The following is an 18,427-nucleotide window of genomic DNA, read 5'->3' on the forward strand; positions in this document are numbered from 1 at the left end:
ACCATACCAGCTTTGCTGATTCTGTTGTCTATTTCTATATTTAATTTACCATCTTCAGTAAAAATCGTGCCTAAGTAGCTGAAATTTTTTACTTGTTCCACAGGTTCTCCATTCACAACACAGTTGATATTTTCAATGATTCTGCCTATTTTTATTGCTGACCTTCATCCCATATCTATTACAACAGTTATTCAATTTAGTCAGAGAATCTTGCAGACTTGTAGCGGATTTATTTAGAAGTATAACATCATCTGCATAAAGCAAAGAGCTGATATTAACATCTCCAATTTTGATATCAGGTTTGATACCACATTCCTTCATAATGTGATCCATATAGATAATGAATGACAGAGGGGATAATGTACATCCTTGTCTCACACCAGATTAAACATTAAACCATCTTCCTGTACTTCCTTCAATTCTAACTGCTGACTTACAACTCAAATAAAAACTAAGTATTGCTTGATATAATGCCCCATTGACACCATATAACTGCAGCATATTGAATAGCTTCTCTCTTGGCACCTTGTCATATGCCTTTTCCAAATCGACAAAACTTAAATACAGATCTTTGTTGTATTCCCATGCTTTCTCGACTATTTGTCGTAAAGTGAAGATCTGATCGACAGCCTCTATTTGGCCTGAATCCAGCTTGTTCTTCACCAAGCTTTTCTTCCACAATTCTTCTCAACCGTTTCTCAAGGATACTTGCATAGATCTTGCCAGGAACACTCAGTAGGGAAATACCTCTGTAATTCTCACATTCAGTTTTATTTCCCTTTTTATATATGGGTACTATGAGAGCTCTACTCCAATCATCGGGAATTCGTCCCTCTGTCCAGGCTTTCTGAACTATGCAGTGCAGCCACTGTAAGACTTTTATACCACCATACTTCAGCATTTCTGGTCGAATATCATCTACTCCTGCTGCCTTTCCACATTTCAAGCCTTTGATGGCTTTTTCTACTTCAAGTATGGATATGTATTCCTGACTGCATGCCTGGTCAGAGTTTTTTATCACTGTGCTGTCATCACTGCTTGTTTCATTTAGCAGTTTTTCAAAGTAATTACTCCATACTTCAAGGATATCTTTTTCTCCTGTTTTCATGTCACCTTTATCATCTCTAATTCCTTTTACAGCACTCTTTCCTCCATTCTTAAGCTTCTTCAACAATCTCCAGAATATTTTGCCACCTTCTTGATATTTATTTTCTATATTCTTGCCAAAGTCCTCCCATGACTTTTGTTTAGCTAGTTTTACACACTGTTTAACTTTCTTACATTTGTCTCTGTATTCTGTAAGAGTAAAAGCTGACTTATTTACCAGGAACTTTTGATATTCTTTCTTCTTTTCCTTCACTGCCTCTTTAACTTCCTGTGTCCACCAGGGAGTTCTGATTTTTTTATCCTTGCACACAACCTCACCACATGCCTCTCTGGCAGAATCAATCAATGTTTTCTTCAGAGTTTGCCACTGAATCTCCAAGGTTTGATTCCTGTTCTCAAAGTCTTTCATTTTCTTTTCAATAATTTTTCTATATTTTAGTCTACAGTTCACATCTGAGAGCTGCTCAACTTTTATTCGCTTTAAAATTTTCTTACATGTTATTCTTTTCAATATGAAATTCAATTTTATCCTGCTCAAGACTAAATAGTGATCACTTCCAATTTCAAATCCTCTGTACACTCTGGTGTCCTGCACCAGGGAGAAAACATCACTATCAACAATAACATACTCAATGAGACTTTTCTTATTCATAGCCTCTTCTCTCCATATGAATTTGTGCACATTTTTATGTTGGAACATAGTGTTAGTAATAACCAGTCCATGTCCTGAGCAGAAATCCAACAGATATTTGCCATTATTATTAGCTTTGCTCTTTTCTCCAAATTTTCCCAAAATATTTTTGTATGTCTCACAATCATTTCCTACTCTGCTATTTAGATCCCCACCAAGGACCAATTTTTCCTTTTTCATTGTGTCAGTTGCTTTTTCTAAAGCCTCAAAAAATTCCTCCACTTCTACCTTAGTAGAGCCTTCTGTGGGACCATAGGCACAAATAAGTCTCATTGTCCAGTTCCCCATTCTCATATTTGCCCACATTACTCTACTTGAGACTGACTGCCATTCAAGAAGATTAGCCTCATATTTTGTGTTGAATACTATGGCTACTCCTTCTTTTCCTTGATTGTCATTGCCTGAATATAACATTTTGTATTTATTGCTCAGAAAGATCTCACCAGTTTTGGTCTTTTTGTTTCAGTCACCCCTATTATGTCGATCTGGTACTTATCTAATTCCTCAGCTAGCTCCATTTCTTTGCCATTCAGGATTCGTACGTTGATAGTACCGATATTTAACTCTGGTGATGTTGAGTTGGGGTTTGTTTTCAGATTTGTTCCAGTAGCTGACTTTTCGCTGTTCGCCCTGGTTCCCTGGCGAAAACAACGGGGGCCTTGTTTAACCGGGTGACGCCCCAGCTGGCATGAAATTTTGTCATGTTGTACCATCATTTTTTATTTTGGTTTAACCAATAAGAATACAATTTACAATTTGGTCGGCTAAATCCCAAATTGCCAGCCCATCCTCGTTCGTTCAGTATCAAAGTAGATACCCAACAGGGTGCACCACGAGAAGGTGAGGATTGGACATTAGGTCAGAAGCCCTGGTCGGTTCTCCGCATTCCTTTAAAGGCTATGTGGAGGTCTCCTCTCAGTTATACAGCTTTGACACTTAAGCACCCCCTATGAGTTTCATATATACCAAAAAACTATCGGCAAATCCAAGTGTAAATGATCACTTGGTAGTACAACACCAAGGCAACTCGAATCAAAGGTGGAGCAAGCTCCCTCACTATCCTTGATATTTTCTCATAATGTAAAAACACAGCCCATAGGGGATGTAATACTGTAATTACATTATGAGGAGAGGTCACCACTCAGACCGGTTTCAACCTTTTTGGAGGTCTCATCGGTGAATAGGTAGACCTGGAAGATAACAAGGTTTAAGTGAAAAGAACTTATATACCTTTACTATATGAATGCCATAAAGGTGTGTTTGTATATTATAACATAAATTGAAAGCCAAACGGCTATTTTTCTAGCATCCTTAATAATAATTAAGGGGATACAAATCCCTTGTTGTTCAACTGCCAGTAAGCAAAACTCTAAGATCGAGAACTACGAATCTATGAGTTTCATATATACCAAAAAATATCGGCGAATCCAAGTGTAAATGACCACTTGGTAGTACAACACCAAGGTATGTAAGTTCTTTTCACTTAAACCTTGTTATCTTCCAGGTCTACCTACTCACTGATGAGACCTCACAAAAGGTTGAAACCGGTCTGGGTGGTGACCTCTCCTCATAATGTAATTGCAGTATTACATCCCCTAGGGGCTGTGTTTTTACATTATGAGAAAATATCAAGGATAGTGAGGGAGCTTGCTCCACCTTTGCTCTGAGTTGCCTTGGTGTTGTACTACCAAGTGGTCATTTACACTTGGATTCGCCGATATTTTTTTGGTATATATGAAACTCATAGATTCGTAGTTCTCGATCTTAGAGACTATAGGCATTTCAAAAGAACGTGTAGGATATATTTTGCCTGAAGAATTGCAAATGAAAAAGCTTTGTGCAAGGTGGGTGCCGCACTTGCTCACAGCAGATCAAAAACGTACTCGCATGAAAATCTCTCAACAGTTCTTGCAGCATTTTAACAAGAATAAAATTGATTTTATGAATAAATGTATTACTATGGATGAGACTTGGATTCACCATTACACACCAGAATCCAAACAGCAGTCAAACCAGTGTACAGAAGCGGTTGTTCAGCGCCAAAGAAGACAAAGTCGGTTCCATCAGCAGGAAAGGTCATGGCATTGGCGTTTTGGGATGCTAAAGGCATTTTGTTTATTAATTGTCAATTTATCAAGATTAAAATCTTGAAAAGAGTAAAACAGTAACCGGGGAATTTTATTTCGATCTTTTAACCTGACTAGATGAAAATATTCTTGAATAAAGTCCCAATTTGCAGAAGGAAAAAAGCATCTTCATCAGGACAATGCACCTGCCCACAAAGGTTTGGCAATGGGAAAATTAATTGATCTGCACTATGAATTGTTGGAACATCCACCATATTTCCCAGATTTGGCTCCCTCTAACTTCTATTTCTTCCCAAAACTAAAAATCTTCCTCGCTGGTCAGAGTTTTTCTTCAAATCAAGAGGTGATTGCAGCTGTAGAGGGGTATTTTGCAGATCTTACTGAGAACCACCACCATATTGACGGGATAATGGCGCTGGAGCATCGCTGGAATAAATGTATTATTCTTAAGGGAGATTATGTTGAAAAATAAAAATAATTTTGAAATTTTAAATTTGTTTTTTCATTGTTAGGCCGAGAACTTTTCAGACCACCCTTGTATATACCAGTATAAGTTGGTTTTCTATATACTGAGAACTGTAGACTACCATTTTTGGTTGATGATGAATGGGAACATCTAGAAGAGGAAGACAATTTTTTTATCTTCTACTTCCAGGGTAAATTCTTGAGTTTATTGAATTAATTTTCTCAAGAAATTCATGAAGATCATACAAGGAGGAGTTCCGTTGCAAAAACATCAACATATCTGTACCAATTCTTGTAGAGAGGCTTATACGCTGGTTAAACATAATAACTAATAATTAAGGAATTGACAGCGTACACTAGAAATATAAATTAAATAAACTTTAATATATACTTTCCGATATTTCGGCAAACGTCACGTTGCCATCTTCTTGGCAACTTAATACAAAGACAGTACTACATAACAGCAAATGAGAACCGAAGCTAGGAAGCTAACGTTTTCCTAAAGTCCTGATGGTACCCTCTGGTGAGCTATATTGGTAGTTCTTGGCCTTTGGGCTGAAGTTCTTCTGATAAATGTTTCTATCAGAGCTTTTATAAATGTTTATCACATCCGTGACATTTTCTCAGCCAATGGCTACCCCCCCCCCCTCCAAAGAATCCAAAAAATACTTAAACCAGTTATCCACAACCCACCTTCCCCCCCCCCCCCCCTCACAAAAAAGATTACTCTAAATCCATCACCATTCGCTACATCCGAGGCACCTCGGAAAAAATCAACAAAATCTTAAAAAAACATGGCTTGACCACTTGTTACAGACCATAGAAAATTGGCATCCTTTATCTGCTCCACTAAAGACCAACCACTTCCCCTAGACCTACCTGGTGTATACCAGATCCCTTGCAGCTGAAAATTGTCCTACTTTGGCCAAACAGGCAGGACAGCAAATATCAGAATCTCAGAACACAAGGATTACATCCGATTTCACCAGTACAGCCACTCTGGGCTTGCAGACCATGCTCTGGATACTCGCCACAGAATAAGATGGAAGAAAGCCACAGTAATACACCACAGCAAGTTCAAATATGAAAGACTATTCATGGAATCAGCCTCAGCCCTTAGGAACATGCCAAACCTCAACAAATTTGGGAAACATTTATCAGAAGAACTTCAGCCCAAAGGCCAAGAACTACCAATATAGCCTGCCAGGGGGCACCATCAGGACTTTAGGAAAACGTTAGCTTCCTAGCTTCGGTTCTCATTTGCTGTTATGTAGTACTTGTGTGCACTTGTCTTTGTATTAAGTTCCCGAGAAGATGGCAACGTGACGTTTGCCGAAATATCGGAAAGTATATATTAAGGTTTATTTAATTTATATTTCTAGTGTACGCTGTCAATTCCTTAATTATTAGTTATCATATCTGTACCAAATTGATAGTTTAGGTAAAAAAAACATCCAGAATATATTATTCAAAATGTTCCATAAGTAATTAGCTAGAGTTAAGGGGTAAGGTGAGATCCCATAGCTGTTTCCTCTGTCTGTTTGTACAGTTTTTTCTACCTGCTTAGACAGGTCATTGAGAAGTAGATTTTAGACTTCCTTTAGTAATGTACTTCATAGACTACTCCAAAGCTTTTGACTGTGTCAGCATATGAAATTCTGAAAGGTAATGAAAATTATGGCTTTTCCTTCAGTTATTTCACTTTTGTAACTAATATGTACTGGTGTAACTATGTGATGAAATACACTTACTAGATACATCTGTGTTTAGCAAATGGAATTTTAGAGTGTAGATGATGTCATTTGCTAGGACATTCAATTTACTATAATGATGTTTGCAGAAGTGAGCTGAATATAGTATTGGTTCTGCACAAACTTTGGTGAATTATTTTGTTGTAATGGCATTCACTCTAGTGCATGTCCTGTAAACTTTGTAATTCTGTTATATGAAGTTTCAAGCATGAAAGCCATCCATTCATAAGTGTGTGGAATTGACTCAGTTGAGTTTATGAACTGGAAATTATTTGTAAATAAAAGCAGTTTAATTAAACTGCTTTTATTTATTTTAGTGCTGAAGGAAAAACTTCAGCTCTAAAAAGACACTGATCACAGTGAGGAGATCAAATAAAGATCTATGTGATATGTCAGTTTAGAAATGCTAAACATGGAGTTTTTATTGTAGATACCATAACAGGACTAAATATTTGGTATATAATTAATTTAAAATTTGAAAAGTCATATTCATGTGACTATAGAATATTAAAATGTACACTTAAATATTTTACTTATAAAAAATGTAATGCATTTATTTAAATTTTGTAGTTTTTTTGGTCTCTTACAGAATCAGTATCACAGTCACTCTCTTCTGAATTACAGTTTACTGAAGACTGCATCAAGCCATTAACAGTGGATATTAAACTTCAGCATATAAGTAGTAGGTCTCAACACATTAGAGACAGTGGGTACCTAAGTTGTCCTTTGCAAGCACAGGAGGAAAGGTTGATGAATGCAGAAGCATCTTATATTACACCTATTGAAGCTCATTTATTACCAAAGGAAATTAAAGGTATTTTTAGCTTCTAAAATTCATAGTATTATGACTTTGAAAATTCTTTGTTGCAAACACAGTATATTATTTAATACCAGCAGAAAGATTTGACAAATGAGAGCCGTGAGCCTTATGTTTATTCTCTGTTTTGTTTTATTTTATTTTTTTGTTTGTGTATCATGTTCATCAGTTGCTTGTGTTTGTCTTGTTTCTGGTCGAATAAAATCTACATCTGAGCTGACTAAATCATCCTTGCTTGAAAAAGCTTGAAAAATTCTGTCAATGATAAAAGGAATTTTTATCATTGACAGAATTGAAACAAAGACCTTTTTCAACCAAAAGGTAGGTGTATGTATGTGTAAAAATAATCATAATTAAAATTCTGAATATTTTTACGAATTGTTTATGTTAAAATGTTTATTAACATGCATTATTGGCACTTGCAATGTGCCCGTTATTGAAATTGCTTTGTCAAAAATGATATGTAAAGAAGTTAAAAAAATTGATGTACTTACCAGATTTGATATTTGTATTACTTAAAAGAATTTTATTGTAATTTAAAATTATCAAAAGTTGTGTTTTTATGAAGACATTCTCTCTTGTCGCTAATGGAGACAACGTGTCAGCCATTAATTATACCTAACTTCTTGCTTACCAGTTTCATGGAGTGCGCATGCTCACCGAGAAGTTTGATGTGCGATTGACAGCTGACAAGTTCGGTATCAAAGCAACGAGAGAGAGTAAACAAGAGAGCATTCGGAAGGAATTTAGAACACAGGCCGGCAGATATTAAGTTTGGAGGAACTTAAGTTTTTTATGTGACAGTCGGAGGAAAATTAATAGTATATTCCGAAAAAGGAATCGTGGAACTATTAAGTTTTAATGTGGAATAAGTATATGGATAAATAAAAGAAAATATTGCTATATGCGTTTTAAACGGAATATTGGTGGAAACACTAATTGAAAGATTTATAGTAGATTCCAAAAAAGGAATCGTAGAACTGTACGTTTTTTTTTAAATGGAAGAGTTAAGACTGTCAATGCGTATTAGTGAATAAAAGAAGAAATTGCTATTTACGTTCTAAAGGAATGTTCGAGAAAACTCTGATTAGGAAGTTTCATCTGTATTAAGGACACCGGATCTGACTATTATTTCTACTGAAGAAAAGAGACAGAATTAATGTGTGCTACATGAGTGAGAAAGGATCCTGTAAAAATGAAGAATAGAGTCATATATCTTCTGAAAAGGGCCTTGACAGAGAAAGAAACTGACTATGAACATTTTGTGATTGTGCAAACAAAGTGTTTAGTCTACTCTTAAGTGTAAGTTTATTTTTAAAAGGCCTTGGATCCAATTAATTTGTAGTTAGTTATAATATTGTTCGGAGTGTATATATATATTGTTTTTGTTTTATTAAATATGTTTATTTTGTATTTGATCTTGAGTCAGTGATTATTTGGATTCTGAAAGAAAGAGTTAAGATCATTGCACCAATTTGAGTGAACCCTTGTGCATATAATAATATATAGGTACACTCGGAAATAAAATAAAAAAAATTGTTAGAAACAGAGATCAACGCTATGGTAGGATAAATATTAAGATAATATCTATGATAATATCCTCTCTATATAAAAATCCACCAATTATTAACATCAGTTGTTTGTGTTTGTCTTGTTTCTGATTGAATAAAATCTACATCTGAGCTGACTAAATCATCCTTGCTTGAAAAAGCTTAGAAAAATTCCTTTTATCATTGACAGAATTGAAACAAAGACCTTTTTCAACCAAAAGGTAGGTGTATGTGTATGCACACACACTGAGCACCATGGAATATTTGTAGAAAATGTAAACACAAGAAACTGAGCACCAATGTGATGAGAGATAGATCATTAGCCAATTGTTTTATTATTATTATGATTACAAGAGATCTCTAGGAAGTCAGACTCATCTATGGAAGCTACATATCACCTACACCACTTGTCATACCTTCTCTTGAATTCATTCACATTAGCTGCACTAACCTCCTTCAACAGCAAGCCATCACAATTGTGCACACTTCTGTGAATGAAAAATCTAGCTCTCACTTCTTTCCTGACTGCATTCATTCTCAACTTCCATTGATGTCCTCTTGTTCTCTCTCCACCCTTCATAAAATGAAAAATTCCATCTATTTTTATCCTTTATGATCCTTTCAGAAGTTTGTAGGTCTCTATCATATCACTTTCTTTCTTCTATTGGCTAGTGTGTACAATCCATAAATTCTCAGTCTTGTCTCATAATCCACATTCCATCTCAATATCATCTTTAACACTCTTCACTATATATCTGTATCACCTCAGAAATTGGGACAGCAGAACCTGCACACAACAGACAATATGAGATTATGTCAAAGCCTTGAAAAGAGGCACACTGACTTTTTTATCCTTACATGTCAGTGTTTATTTTAGCTTTGAAATTATCTTCTGGGTTGTATTTGCAATCTTGCTATATGGTTCATGAACATCATCTAAACTAAACAAATTATTAGGATCCCTACACAATGCAATAAAAATCAATTTGATCTGCTTTCATCAAAAATTTAACTGCCACGGACCTAGGATGTAGCACATGTGATACCACAAAACGTGATGGCAACAATTAACAATATTCCAACACACATACAGTAATGAATGTATCATTTGTATTCTGGTTTCTTCTTCATGTAGCTCCCTCAGTGAGAGGGTGCAGCACCATGTCCTTCCAGTTCTCTCTGTTGGTGGCTTTTCTTTTTTGTTTCTGCAAGCCATGTGATCCTGTCCGTGATCTTATATCTTCAAGCCATGTCCTTCGTTTTTTGCCTCTTAATCCTTTTTCCATAATAAACTGTTTGTATCCTCTGTCCTGCTGAACCTTTCAGTACATGTCCTGCCAATCTCATCTTTCTCTTGGTCATTTTTTGTAATAAAGATCTGTGTTCTCATTCTCTGTAGGACATCTGTATTTGAACACCCACATGTTCTGTCCATGAGATTTTTTTTAGAGCTCTCCTATAGCACCTCCTATAGTATGTTCACATTTCAAAGGCCATTATCTGTTGTCTTACTCTTTTCTTGAATACCCAAGTCTCACTTCTATATGTGAAAATTGGCCACACTAATGTTCTTATCATTCTTTTCTTTGTCTCGATAACCACAGAACTTCTGAACAGGTCTTTATTTTTCCAGAAGGCATCTTTAGCTATGGCTGTTCTTATTTTTATTTCTTTATCTTGCTTTCCATCTGCAGTAAAGTAGGTGTCTAAATATTTGTATTCTGTTGTATGTTCACTTTTCATATTGTGTATGAATATATCCTGCTCGGATTGTGTTCTTTTTGAGATTTTCATAAATTTGGTCTTTTTTTGCATTTATATCTAATCCAAATTCTTTACCTTCTTCAATTAGTAGCTGCATTAATTTGATTAAATTGTTTCTGTTTTTTGCTATTAGAATGGTATCATCAGCATATCTAAGATTTGTTGTATTTTATACCAATGATACTAATTCCTATTTTTTGTTTTTCAACCTTTTTCATCACTGTCTCACTATAGATATTAAATAGATTTGGTGAAAGGATACAACCTTGTCTAACTCCTCTTTTTATTTTCACTACAGAAATCTCATTGTTAAATAACTGCATTTTCTGTTTGGTGTAAATCATTTTTATAATCTTAAGTACATGATCTTCTATGTCTAATTTATCTAATATATTGAACATTTTATTATGTTTTACCCAGTCAAAAGCCTTCTGAAAGCCTATGAAGCATATGTAAATGTTGCTATTTCTTTCAAGTGATCTTTCTATTAGCATTAATGGTTCCCATTCCTCTTCTGAAGCCTTTTTGTTGTTCACTCAATTCACCGATTCAGGCTCTTTCAATTTGTTTGTTAACAATGGTTAAAATAATTTTAGATGCATGGAATATTAGGCTCACAGTTCTGTAATCCTCGCAATTTTGTGCATTATTTTTCTTTGGAATTGGTATGCAGATAGATGTAAAAAATTCAGGTAATTCTATTGTTTTTATACATGTCCTGAATGGATTCCACTAAATAGTTATTATTGCCAGTCAAAACTTTCAGCAGCTCAGTTGGGATATTATTGCTGGAGGCTTAATGGATTTTTTACAACACTCAAAAAGAATTAAAATAGAATTTAATACTTCCTATATTTCGTCCTAGTCACTAGGACATCTACGGGGATTACAAAAACAATTAATGTAACATATGCACAAATAACAAACAATACTAAGCCCAACCACGTGGGTGACACTAAAGTCCTATCTAGGTAGAGCGCCCTCTAAGGGCAGTAGTAGGTGGCCTGGAATGTAAGGTGGGAACTCTGGTGATGAGTGTTTCCCAAATCTTCGGAAGCTTAATGCAACCATATTTATTGAGATTTGGTTGGTTTTTGAGAGCTGCTGCTGCTTCTAAGAAAAGTCTCTCTTTCTTGAATTTGCTGTGGTGGAGCATGGTGGTTTTCTTCTATGATACTCTGTGGGTGGTGTCCAAAACATGGTCAGCCAAGCCTGAATGGCCATAGTTGTGTTTGAAGATGTAAGACTTGTGTTCCTCTAGATGGATGGATGCTGATCTGCCTGTCTGTCCAAAGTACGCCAGCTTACAGGAACAGGGTACTTTGTAAACTCCAGGCAGAGAGAGAGGAGGGAGCTGATCTTTCGTAGAAAGGATAAGGGTAGCCAGTTTGCGGTGGGGCTTATATGCTGTGTGTAGATTGTACTGTTTTAGTATCTTGGCTATTTTTTCAGATGTGCCACGGATGTAGGGTATGGTGATGGCATTTTTAAAATCTTGTTGACGAGAAGGAAGGGGAATGGGGGAGGAGCTGATTATTTTTTTGATACTGTGATCGCTGTAGCCATTGGAGAGGAAAGTGCTGTGTATGTGGTTAAGCTCATTAGTGAGGGCGGTTCCACTGGAACAAAGATTGTGGGCTCTCTTGGTAAGAGTTTTAATAATGCCATATTGTTGAGAGGGGTGGTGGTGGGAGAGTTTGTGAATGTATCTGCCTGTGTGTGTGGGTTTTCTGTATACGGTGAAGGTAAGTGTATCATTAGGCAGGCGTGTGACTAAGGTGTCTAGGAAGGGTAAACAATTGTTCTTTTCCTTTTCCATAGTGAACTGGATTCTTGGATGTAGACTATTGAGATGACTGAGGAAGGAGTCTAACGTGTCTGGGCCATGAGGCCAAATAGAGAACACATCATCTACATATCTTAGCCAGATAGAAGGTTTGAGTAGGGCTGAGTCTATGGCTCGTTTTTTGAAATCTTCCATATAGAAATTGGCAAGGGGGGGTGAAAGGGGGGAACCCATGGCAGTTCCCTCTGTCTGCTTGTAGATTTTGTTGTTCCAAGAGAAATATCCGGAGTTAATGGCAAAGGAAAAGAGATCTAAGATGTCAGAGGGAAAAACGTTTTCTAAGAGAGATAAGGTGTCAATTAAGGGAATATTGGTAAACAAAGAGGAGATATCAAAGCTTACCAATATGTCTGTCTTCTTCAAGGTTAAATTTTCTGTTAGGGCTTTAAAGTGGGTAGAGTTTTTTATATAGGAAGGGGACCTTCCGGTGAGGGGGATCAGAGAGTTGGCCAGCTGTTTAGATAGTCTATAGCAAGGTGCATTGGTAGCATCTACTATAGGCCTGAGTGGGGAATTGGGTTTGTGGATTTTTGGTAAACCGTATATTCGGGGGGGACGGGAGCGGAAAGGTTTAAGTTTTTTCGTGACATCAGGGGGCCAGGAAGATACTTTTTTGAGTAAAATTTTAAGTTTCTTAACTTGTGTTTTTGTGGGGTCGTGTTCTAGCGGGATGTAGGTAGCGCGATCGCGGAGGATAATGTTCATTTTACGCTTATATTCACTGGTATTAAGAACAACTGTGGCATTACCCTTATCCGCTCTGGTAATGACGATACTTTTTTCTTTACGTAGTTTCAGGAGAGCCGTGCGTTGGGTATATGATAAATTACTTTTTGGTTGAGAAGAATGCACGAGGATGTTGGCTACGTCTAGTCTGATGTTGTTAGCTATCTCCGACGGTAAGCGACTGATTCCACGTTCGATGTTCACCATTACGTCAAGCACCGGCACTTCCTTCGGAGCGATGGCAAAATTATGGCCGAGGCAAAGGGCGCTAAGGGCATCGTCATTGAGCCTTTTGGAAGAGAGGTTTATTACTGTCTGGAGCAGTTGAATTTGTGGTTGTGGTTTGTTTTTCACAAGGTTGCTAAATTTCTTGATGTGTTTATTTTTTATTTTTTGGAATTCTCTCTGTGCGGAAGTTTCCGAAATGCCAGAAAGAATCGACCAAAGTTCAGGGTTAAGAACGGTGGAGAGCTCTGAATGTAAGGAGCCAATGGCGGCGTTCGTCACTGCGAGGGTAGCACTTGTAAGCCTCTACACACGGGATATTATTGCACCCAGGGGATTTATTATTAGGAAGATTCTTGATTATACGTTCTATCTCCTTTCTTGTCGGTAGAGTGGTATCTGTTGTTACGTTTAACTTAAGGTGTTGTGAATCATCTATCATGTTACCATTATCATCATCATCATAGAGATCTGATAAGTACTCCACCCATCTTCCATTTATCTTTTCTTATCAATGATTGCATTTCTATCTTTGTCCTTGATGTTATTAAACTGTGTATGTTTTGCTTTTCCATTAAGTTCTTTCACTTTCAGGAATGCTTCTCTGGTTTTGTTCCTGTTTTGTAATTCTTCTATCTTGGTGTATTGCCCATTTATCAAGTTTTCTTTTATCCAATGTTTTATATCTTAATCTTTCTTCTTCATTTGCTCTTCTTCTCCATGTTCTTCTTTCATTGATAGGATTGATTATTTCTTGTGTTATCCATGGTTTTTTCTTTCTTTCTTCTTGTTTTATTGATGTGGTTTTTAGCAGATGTTATGATAGCTGCTTGTAGTCTATTCCACTGAGATGGTTCATTTTGCAACTGTGTAAACAGTAGTTCTGAAACACTTTCATTAAATTTTGATTTTACTATTGGATTTTGTACCATTTGCAGATCCCATTTTAAGAGTTGACTTCTTTTAATTTTTATTGTTTTCAGGCGAATATTCATCTTCATTAAGACCAGTCTATGATCAGATCCACAATCAGCACTTGGCATCACCTTTGAGTTCCGTATTCCATTGAAGTAACATTTACTGACCACAATATAGTCTAATTGATTTTTGCATCTTCCATCTGGACTTTCCCATGTGTATCTAGCTGTTGGTTTTTGCTCAAAATAAGTTTAGTTATGATGAGACTGTGTTTGTTACAGAAATCAATCAGTTTTTGTCCTCTCTCATTCTGAATTCTGAGTCCAAATGGACCCATGTGTGTAGATGTTCTCTCTGATCCAACTTTTGCATTCCAGTCACCCATAGCACAAATAACTCGATCTTTCTTGCTCCAACTTCCTTTATACGCCATTCTATTTCATCATATATGTTATTTATTTCTGCTTCCTCATTCTGTTCGTAGGAGCTTATATTTGAATGATCAGCATATCTCTAGATTTAGACTTCACTAGAATTGCCATTACTCTATCTGATTTTTTGATGACATGGATAATGTTTTTATTAGTTTTCTTCTCTACAATGAACCCTACACCTCTCCTTGATATTTCACCACCTGACGTATATACTTTATATATCTTGCCATTTGGAAGCTTCGACTCAAAATATGATGATCTTTTCTAAAAGGTTTCACTTATTCCTAGTATACTACTATTCAATCTCTTCATCTCTCTTTCATCACATTAGCCAATTTCCCACGTTACTTTATAGTATTCTGGTTTATCAATTATTTAACAGTTGTGAAGTTACAAAAAACATCTAATATGTGTAATTAATCATTAATAGGCTTTTGTTGTGTAAAACTTTTATGTACCATTACTCCTGATGATGTTTACAACACATGAAACTTGTCAGGTTTTAATTTGTTTATTTTTAATAAACTCTTTATATTACAATGCAGTCTCAATACCAAAAACTACCTACAGAACTGCTTAACCATGGAAACCTACGTGTACATCTGAAGTCACTCACCCTGTCATCATTATTGTGATGCTATGGCATAATGTAGTTTCCCTGACTCTTCATATTAGGTCTTATGCCAATAAATAGCTTTCCCTGATAACAAACACATTCAAGTATAGGCTGTACCTCTTATACTTATATAAATCCATTCTTCCTTCAAACTCACTACAAACATCCAAAATTTGCAACCAGTTTTTCTGCACATATTATATGTCAAATCATTGCCATCATTCAAAGTTATCATATCTAGCTATATATCATATACACACATGATATATTAACAATTTTCACTTTCATACTCTTCAGTCTTGTTTCTTCCAGTGATCCTTTCATATCCTCTCTTCTGTGTAGAGTAATTGTTCGTTTCTGCATAAAGTCGCATACTTTAGGAAGTTGTTCTTAGGAACAGTATCCCAAAGTTGAGAACAGTGCTTAGTGGTCAGATAGAATTTCTTAGACTCTGAAGAGAGTCTAAGAAATAACATGCCAAGAAAGATTGGAGGCTATAGTTTTTAAAAAAAAAACTTTTTTTTTCTTGCAAGAAGTAAAACAGTTTAAGTATAGAGAGAGAAAATATGTCTTATACTTTCTGAACAAAATGGACTCACTTCCTGATGTAAGAATCGGAATTCCTAATTTTTTTTGTTTTTTTTTTAAAATAATCTTAGTAAGATATTTGGAGAATAAATAATTTGGTCAGCTTATTCCATCAATTATCGGTCTTATGAATCTTGAGTAAACTACATGATCTTGAAGTTAGAAAATTCAGCCATTTTTTGGATATTTATCTTTTTATTCTAACATTCTGTAGGTTTATATACGGACACAGTGTACCTCTTATACTGCGTGTTGAGCCTGCTAAAGACTTTTCACCAGAAATGTCACAAACAAACAAACACTGTTTAAACATTGTCTTCAGTTTCTGGAATAATTGTCTTTGCAAAAACGTTTTGGACTTTCCCTAGGAATGTCCTTTTTCTCTCCTTTGAAAAACAGTTTCTTGCGCAAACCATTCTATTCTGGGATGAAACATACTGAGAGAATGCTTTATCCATTTGAAACTTTTTCATTCACTCAGTATGTTTCATCCAAAAATTTTATTTCACATTAGAATAAAATGCAGATAAACCAAATTACTAAACTTAGTCATAAAATTTAATTTCAAACAGACCCCTTCATATTTAAAACTTTTATTTAACAAGTGATTGAACCAATCATCTAATTTTATTACAGATGATAATTTGCTAGTATTAGATGTATCAGAAAATAGCTCTCTCTGGGGAGAAGACAGTCATGCTACTCTTGATGATGATGGTTGGACTAGTCATCCACTTTCTGCTGATTTGGAAGCCATATCTGAAGAATTAGCTAGCAGAGGTTCACCACAAGCTGAAGTACAGTTAAGGTTTGATTAACATATTTAAGTTCTGATTTTTTTAGTAGAAATGAATATTGTAATATGTAACTAACAGAAATTCATTGACAACCTGGTTTTCCAGTGGATAATATCCCTACAGGCTGTGGGTTCCAATCCGACTTTCAGCCTGGATGCTTGTGAATTTATTTATTTAACATATGATGATACATTGGCTTTGATGGCCATATGAACAGTTACAGCATCATCTTATGAAATGAATATAATCCTTTTGGTTGTGATATTTGTCTGCAAATTGTGGGTTCTCTGGCTGATTTTTCCTGTACATAGGAAAACAAAACCTGAGTTTCCAGGAGAAAACCCTGCTGTCTCTGAATGAGATCAGCCAACCCACTTTGTTGAAAAACCCCATGTAAAGATTCTCTCATCATGATGAAAATTAAACTTAGGTCTTTTCCATTTTAAAGGGTACAATGTTTGTAATTCTTCCAGTTCTGCTACAGAAGCACTTAATATTTGTGAATGTCTTTAGATGATAGATAATTCTGATCCAGTGTGAAATCACTACTCTGCCTATTAGGGATCTGAAATAGTGAAAGTATAGTAACATATTCTTAATGAATATAGAATTACAAAATTAGATTATACATAAAATTTTAGAATGATTGAATTAATTTGAAATTTTGTACAACGTGACAATGGTTGTTATTCTGTCTTCCATTGTTTCTTATTTGTGAGCAAGAATTCGACTAGTCCACAGTGATGTGATGACTATGTCGTTTCGTGTTTTACATTAGCGTGCGCCCATGGAATCCAGCTGGTCCTGAAGTAATCTTCAATGATACTTTGCAATAAAATGCAGATGCTGTCTTTTCCCAAGCAGTGAGTGTAGTCTTTCAAAAGTAAAGCTTATTAAAACTTATTTATATTCTACAATGGCCAAAATTCGATTGGAAGGTCTTGCCATGATTTCAGTTGAACATAAAATCGCTAAGAAATTAGAATACTGGCCTTATTTTTGATTTTGAGAATATGAAAGCAAGAAAAAGTTTTGTTTTAAATAGCAGGTTTACATTTTAACAGTGAAAATGTAAATTAACTTATGACACATGTTCTAAAATCTAAAAAAAAAAAATTATATTTACCATAGTTACGTGTGTGATTTAGGTTATTCATTCTGCATGATGTGAAGCGTGTTACTTACATGTAAGTTAATAATAATACATTACTTTCTTTCTTTTAACCCTTTAACGGTGTTCAACAAGCACATTCATCATGTGAAAAAATAAATTACCCTTTGTGAAAAATTAAAATTTTAGTAAAAAAAAAAATTTCTCTTATTATTATAAAGGAATCTAATGATCAATGGTTTTTTGCATTTTTTATTAAAATAATGTTGTATGCGAAGCAAATAAAATCATTTCAGTATGTGAACTGTGCAAATAGTGCCTAATTTTCTTCAGAAAATTCTGAAAAACCCTTTAAAAAAGATTGACAATGCACTCCTAATTTGTAGTATTTTTTAGCAAGTTGAATCCAATATTTTATAAACTATAATTGTACTGCAAATTGTTATTTTTTTTTTTATGTTCGTGGATTTTTCATTAAAAATATGGTTTTTAAAAAACCACATTTTTTGTGATATGAATTTTGGAGCAATAAAAGTATTGATTTTTCAAATAAACTAACTTTTAATAATTGCCACTTTGTTATAATTTAATTAAAATTTACAGCAGGTGCATTTACTCTGCATTTGACGAGTATACTCATCTTCGTTTGATTTTAATTACCCATGCAGATACACATTTTTGGAACAAAATTCCATGATTAAAGGGTTAATTGTCTCTCTTTCTGTAAAAAAATATAGTTTATGATAATTTTTCATTAACGTATAAATTTTCATTAGCTAATGCTACTATTTAGAATTTATGATCAGACATGTCGAAGGCTAGCTTAACATCATTGCTTTTAAGACATCATCAAAAGAGTTTTTTTAGGGGAGGGGGCGATAAAATTCCTAGCGTCGACCCTGGGTATGATCCTTCCTCCCATGATGCATAGAAT

At 35.2% G+C, this 18,427-nt stretch overlaps 1 protein-coding gene across 1 annotated transcript in view; it reads left to right on the plus strand.

The window, feature by feature from the left end:
* Positions 1-18,427, plus strand: part of Rich (Guanine nucleotide exchange factor subunit Rich) — a 456,640-nt gene that overhangs the window by 394,563 nt on the left and 43,650 nt on the right. Inside the window, exons 30-31 of the mRNA XM_090404468.1 lie at positions 6,691-6,915; positions 16,222-16,393. Of these exons, the coding sequence (XP_090260594.1) occupies positions 6,691-6,915; positions 16,222-16,393 (397 nt within the window). The remainder of the gene's footprint in view (positions 1-6,690; positions 6,916-16,221; positions 16,394-18,427) is intronic.

This window comes from Typopeltis vanoorti, chromosome 14 (genome assembly GCF_054136105.1).
Source record: "Typopeltis vanoorti isolate ZY-2024b chromosome 14, IOZ_Tvanoo_1.0, whole genome shotgun sequence".
NCBI classification, from domain to species: Eukaryota; Metazoa; Arthropoda; class Arachnida; order Uropygi; family Thelyphonidae; genus Typopeltis; species Typopeltis vanoorti.